The sequence below is a fragment of the Eurytemora carolleeae genome, unplaced genomic scaffold (genome assembly GCF_000591075.1).
Source record: "Eurytemora carolleeae unplaced genomic scaffold, Eaff_2.0 scaffold7, whole genome shotgun sequence".
Lineage (NCBI taxonomy): Eukaryota > Metazoa > Arthropoda > Copepoda > Calanoida > Temoridae > Eurytemora > Eurytemora carolleeae.
In genome coordinates this window covers 149,989-156,331 of record NW_019396407.1, presented here as the reverse complement: position 1 = coordinate 156,331, position 6,343 = coordinate 149,989, and the positions used below count along the sequence as shown (strand labels likewise).

Genomic DNA, 6,343 nt, shown 5'->3' with positions numbered 1-6,343 from the left:
CCTGTAGTTTGCAGAGAATAAAAAGGTCCTCTTCATTTATTTTTTTGAACTACTTCTTTTTAGTCCTTTCTTGGATTTCTGAGTTAGGTGCCTCTGGTTTTGCAACCCTTGGTAAATAGCTCTGAGTTACCTAAATAAAATAAAAAATCGTTATCAATTATTTGTTTAAAAAGAAAGAAAATACAATGTTTTGTTTTTACCGATATTCACAATTAGTTGATGAGTTTGACAGTCGCGACAAAAAAAACAAAAAAATTGAAAAATTTCACTTAACGAAAGCAAGACGTATCTAAAATACATTATTTTAAAAAAATGGTTCACTGTACCACTGCACGTTGTACAATGTACATACTTGTCTCGCTATGCAGACTGCTAAGATGATTGGTGTAAAGAACATTATCCTCCAGAAGTAACCTTCCACCCTTCTCCGAACCCAGTTTGAGTAGCAGGCAAGACTGATCGCACTCATTCCGAGACAAAAAACTAAAAGTAGAAGTTTGGTTACTCTCCTCCTTGTAATTTAACTTTATTGATCAGATTATAAAAATGGTAAATTAATTTTAATAAAATGTAGAGATAAAGAATGTTAATCCCTTCCCGAAAATATTATGCTAATCTTTACCATATGCAGTTGGTTTTTAAAAAACTTTTGATTGATTTATTATAACATGTGCTTTTTTGTATACATACCTATGAGACCAAAAGTTGCATGATAAAGTTTAATATTGATCGGCTTCATTATACTTCTTAAACTAGAACTGTATTTAGCACCTAGCCCCCACAGTGCGGTGATCATTGTTCCAATGACCGCCGCCAGTCCAAACCTTCCATGCCAGGTTGTAAAGTGGTTCTTCCCAGCAATCTCTTTGTTTAAGTATATTGCCAAAAATCCTCCCATCGTTCCGAAAAAGGCAAACAGGTTCAGAATCCTTAAGTGACAAGTATTTTAGTTTTAGTAGAATGCTCTAATGATAATATGTTCGCTTAATACTTACCAGTGCAATTGAATTTTATCGCTTCGGGCCGAGTTCAGAAGCAGAGAACTTTCGGGTGAGAATAAGACTATTGCCTAATTATGAATTGATGAAACAACTTTTACAAAATACAAATTTGTACTCTCTTCTGCGCAGAGGTGAACGCTTATTTATGTTGTTTTTAACCTATAGGCAATTCAATATTTGAAAAATTGATTTTTCACCTTTAAGATATTAAGGATTATTAGGAAACAGTAGCAAGACATCACTAAGATTTTAATTACAACTTAAATAAATTCAGTGATAAATTAACTAATTAAACCATCATGAAAAATTTCTGTTCGTGTGCAAATAAAATATATAAAATCCAACCTGTGATAAAAGTAGAGCAAATGCTACTGTCATCAGAGAAGGATGCCAAGAGAATAAGTCTGTTCCAGGGGCACTCAGGTAGAGAACAAAAGCTGTCAGCCCTAGGCTTATAATATGGACTACCATGACTGGTTGACAATGGTGTTGCTCTCCTGAAGTAATAATCTTAAGTTGCGGAGAAAGACTATAAAGACTAAGAGTGCCATAAACCGATAATGAAAGACTAAAGACTAAAAGAGTGTCATAAACCGATAATTAAAGGTATAATTTTACTAGGTACCTTTTAATCACAGATTTATGTAAGATATCAGAGACGGTAAATTCTTTAGTATATGTAAGTTTTCTTCGCAAGTATTTTAATATCGTTTAACCTCTCTCCCATTAACCCCCGTGGGCATAGTCCCGAGTTCACATCAAAAGTATCGTGCAAATACACCTATTAAGGATTAAAATATACTTAAGTTGTAAAAATAAAACAACAACTTCTCGATTGTCATATCTGTACGTTAATATATACATATCTCTGGAATTCTTATTCACTCTTCCTTGATGTCCACGAGTGGTATCTAGGAGTCAGCATATCATATTAAAACGGTTATAAAGATTAAAGGGGCCTCTAGTGAGAGTAGTGATAAGTGAATAGATAATGCTGGTAAAGGATCACTTGAAATTACTATGGTCTATGGCAGATTCAGTATTTTATTTGGACTAAAACTTTGCTTTCTGTTTTGAGAAGTGTGTTATAATGTCAATATTAGAAAACTGTCTCCCACTTTCTTTTCTCTNTCTAAAAATAATTATAGTTAAATAAGCAATTATAATATAGCTTGCCCCCCCCCCCGGCTACCATACTCTCCATTAATTGCACTCTTGTATTAGACGATCACATTCGTCATTCACTCTATATATAGTAATAGTAAAGAACTATATTTACATTCCGCTGGGCCCAAATTTCTAACCAAACGTCTCAAATTTCAGGAAACATTGCCATCCTTAATCCCCAAAATAAAAATGTTTTCTAAATTTTAATCCAACGACCTCTACAGTCTACACTCTCTCTACAGTAAATACATAAATTAGTTTTTAACTCCGAAACTTTTCTTTATTTATCTAATTAAATGCCTAAACTCTAAGTTTATAAAAGCATACCTTAAGTATAAACATCAGTTAACAGAAATCGCTAAACATCGATTCTTAAAGACAACCTAATACTATAACAGATCGTTACACGTTGGGAGCAGCAAACATAATTCAATATTTTCTCTGGAGTTTCACTAAGAGTAGGGCAGAACTGTACTAGAGACAGGACGGTTCTGGATGGCAGGTTGAAGACTGTATAGAGAAAAGAAAGGAGCCAGGACGGATATAACGGAAACCTTCAGACCAGAGACCGGATCATACATACAGAGTAAATTCCCAGAGATAAACACAACACAGTACACACAATATTGAGTTTGAATCTTCCCACAATATAAACGTTCGTACGTACAATACAATTTTATTAAGAACATGTACGTACGAGTATAATTTAATTGTAGAATAAGAAAAGGTTGAACAACCAAGTTGTACGCATATATTTACATTTACAGTGTTTTTTTTATTTAACTGATATCTTTGTATTTGGAATTGGACGCTATTTTGATTTTTAATCTGAAATTATGCTTTTTTTTGTTTCCAATTGAAGCTGGGACCGGAAAGGCCTAGTTGTGCCTCTTGTCCCTTAAGGGTAAAGCATTTCAGCGCAGGATATGTCAATTTCTGCAAGTGTTCCACGATTTTTGAAATTCAATTTCCGGCCAAGCATGACGCATGTTATGATGTTGTTTATAAATGTTTAATTTTCAGTAAAATATCTAGACTTTTTTAATTTAAAACTGCTAACATATTTTATACTCAGGCTCACGTGATGAATAATATTTGTCTATATAAGATTTATCTTAGTTTAATTTCACTCTTTGAATGAAACTGGAAAACTATAGAAAAATATTTTTTTTAATCTTAAATTATTTAATTTCGTGCTTTTGGTGAGTTACTCTTTCCTTGTCCAATTACATCCACGCAATTTTTTTTAAAAATAATCTCAACATGATAAAATAGTTTTTAATGATACAGGTTGTCTCAGTAAACATGGAAATTGAGAAACGACTTGAATATCGTCTTTGATTTCCAATAATTGATAAATGACATGAAGTGCATAAAAAAATTGAAAGTTTAACGAACTTTCCAAAATGTGGTCTACCTTCTTTATATCTTTCTAATTGACCGAGATATAAAACATTTGAACAATTTTGTTGATGTTTAACTAACTAGATTCTGGACAAATTACCTAATATCTCAGTTAAATTTTAAGGTGAAAAAATGGTTGACCACATTTTGGAAATCCCGAGAATAATAGTTTTCAGTGTTAAATGTTTTAACTGTGATGCTGCAAAACAATGTTTATATAATAATCCCGCATAAAATAAAGATGATATAGAAGTCGTCATTTTATTCCCATGTTTTGAATAGTCTATTTTAATTGAGATTAAGACTTCTATTTTTATTTTCAAAATTTCACAAATTTCTTAACTTTATATAAAGATAGGGAAATTAGTTATATTATTCTACAGGTGTATCTTATAAAATCAAACTATATTAGCACCAATTCACAAAACAAAATAGTTTTGTGAAATACTTCAATTTGTGCTTTTAATGTATGCTTCGTGTATCATTTCACAAGAAAACAAATTAAGATCGATTGAATTAATTTTTGAACTTTGTGGATTAAACGATTCTTTAAGCTTTTGCGGATTCTGCTACAAAGAGATATATTTTTATTTTTGGTTGGTTAATAAGTCATAAAGGGTGAATAAAAATAAATATAGCAAGCAGAGGCTTGGAGACGGTTTTAAAGAGCTTGGGCCTTGGAGATGATTTTGCGTATCTGTAGTCTCTGGACTTGGAGGATACTGTTACATCGTCTATACGCAACATCCCCCTTACTGAACTTCCGACCTACTGCAATATTGGACCTACGCCAGCTGTTTATTTTTGTATTATCTGAGGGTCCTGAGGGTTAGGTTAAGACGATTTCTGGGCGAAGCGCTTCGGCTAGGACAGGCCAGGGGGCCGAGCGCCGCGGCTAGGGGGCCGGTCGCTGCGGCCACAAGTCCATATTGCAGCTGTAAAAACATATGCTAGTAGGTAGGATGTGTAGTATAGCCGATTTGCGTAGGTCGAAAAATACACCACCCTCTGAGGCTCATGGCGGCTCTACACCCCCTCCCTCATATTGTATTTGTGATTGTATTTCTTTGAGGGTGGTTAATTGTAAATAATTAAATATTATTATTTCCTTATGCTTATGTTTGCTCAAAACATTTTAAAAGAGAAAATTGTTTAGAGAAAAAGGCCTATATTTTGAAGAAATGGACTTCTTTTCAAAATGCTTCCGTTATTTGACTGTGTTATAATTATGAAAGATTTATTACGCGACATTTTTATCCATGGTACATAGATTAAGGGAAGCACTTTTNAGGCTCGCTTTCCCTCTTGTCCATTAATAAATTTGTAAAGTTAACTCCTTTTCCTTTTCGCTGTTCCTCACAAACTATTTAGTCTTGGTTGATGATCTCCATGAATGTCTAACCTTCCTTGACGAGGTCAACAACATTTTTGAAAATATTCAAAATATTCATGCTCTCAAGCTCAAATTATCAAATTCTTTAAACTTTAATTCGAATTTAATTCATTCAATAAACTAGAAGAACTAAGATGTGGAAATATCCATTAATCTCACGTTTTCTCCAACAAAGGAGAGTTCAACTCGTCATATTTTCTAGAGAGAGTTAATTTTTCAAAAATATAAAATGATAATTATTATTATTATAATTATTGCAAGTATTGAATTAGCGATGAAAAAAATGCATTTTCAGACCAATACATGTGATATAGAATTTACATACATACATGGGAGATATTGTTTAAACCTATTTAGTAAATCACAATAGAATAACGTCACTACCAAAGAATTTCTTGGTTCTTAGTTTTATCAATGACATAGGATGTAAAACGCTTAAGAAATCTTGGATACTCCCGTTTGTACACAGCTCTTAGAACAGTAGCTGGGGCCCATCCCCCTGGGTTTACAACGGAACAGTAAGTAATTCTAAAAATAATTATAGTTAAATAAGCAATTATAATATAGCTTGAAAATAAAGGTTTTATGAAGAAATGTGCAGTGGGACATTTAAATTCTGATTGAAGATCGATTTCAAAACCCGTCTTGATAATACATAAACCCGTCTTGATAATACGTAAACCGTCTTGATAATACGTAAACCGTCTTGATAATATGTAAAATTGTGTGAATTTAATACTTCGTTCAACTGATGGGCAATTCTATTCAAGGCCATTTTTTTAAATTGAAATTTAAAAACCCTTAAATCAAAATGTTTTGCTCAACATTTAAATGTAGCAAAATTTACAAAACACTCCTGAGCTGAAAACTTTTGTTTTGGAAACCCTTTATACCGATATCTTTTGAATATCCCTCCTGGTGTCCGAACAAAAAATTTATCGGTTTCCGATTGGCTGTTTGGTTTCTGCAATCGACACTCTGCAGATTAATAAAAAGAGTATATCAAGCATTGACCTTCGACATCCACAATTCTCAAGTTTTCAGCTCTGGTTAAAAAAAAAATCAGAACAAGATAAAAAAATGGAGATTCAAGCTAGTTCCTTCCCTAAAAGAAAGATACTTGAAAATAATCCAATTAGACTTAAATGAACAAAAATTAGGTTGACAGAATTATCCCAATGGTTTAGTTCAGTTCAGACCTTGTAATGCCTCCTTTTGTCTGACCTATATTTGTTTCTTTTTTTTTTTGGACCAGTTCTACAATTTGATTACATACATGATTGAAAGCTGTACCTAAGATTCAAGAGTCTGATATTTCTTTGATCTAATTTTTGGTCAGACAACGTTTAAACACTATTTAGCCGGAATTACGATTTGT

At 32.7% G+C, this 6,343-nt stretch overlaps 1 protein-coding gene across 2 annotated transcripts; it reads right to left on the bottom strand.

Moving 5' to 3' along the window:
- LOC111702713 (cytochrome b561 domain-containing protein 2) lies at positions 1-2,819 on the bottom strand. 2 transcript variants are annotated; one of them, XM_023474483.1, is made up of 6 exons: positions 2,496-2,819; positions 1,347-1,498; positions 996-1,069; positions 691-929; positions 353-483; positions 1-130 (listed from the first exon to the last, which is right to left on the bottom strand). In XM_023474483.1, exons 2-6 carry the CDS (start codon positions 1,470-1,472, stop codon positions 50-52), a joined length of 651 nt encoding a protein of 216 aa, XP_023330251.1. In that variant the 5' UTR covers positions 1,473-1,498; positions 2,496-2,819; the 3' UTR covers positions 1-49. The 2 variants fall into 2 exon arrangements, with proteins under 2 accessions (XP_023330251.1, XP_023330252.1); XM_023474484.1 differs by lacking the exon at positions 2,496-2,819 and having other exon boundaries at positions 1,347-1,782.
- Positions 2,820-6,343: the final 3,524 nt, after the last annotated feature.

Bases quoted from the DNA above. Each gene is read 5' to 3' on its own strand.
- LOC111702713 (XM_023474483.1), bottom strand. From the start codon at position 1,472: ATGGTAGTCCATATTATAAGCCTAGGGCTGACAGCTTTTGTTCTCTAC. The intron at 484-690 runs GTATGTATACAA...TTCTACTTTTAG, and splicing joins TGCAACTTTTGGTCTCATAG to TTTTTTGTCTCGGAATGAGT. The intron at 131-352 runs GTATGTACATTG...TATTTTATTTAG, and splicing joins CAGTCTGCATAGCGAGACAA to GTAACTCAGAGCTATTTACC.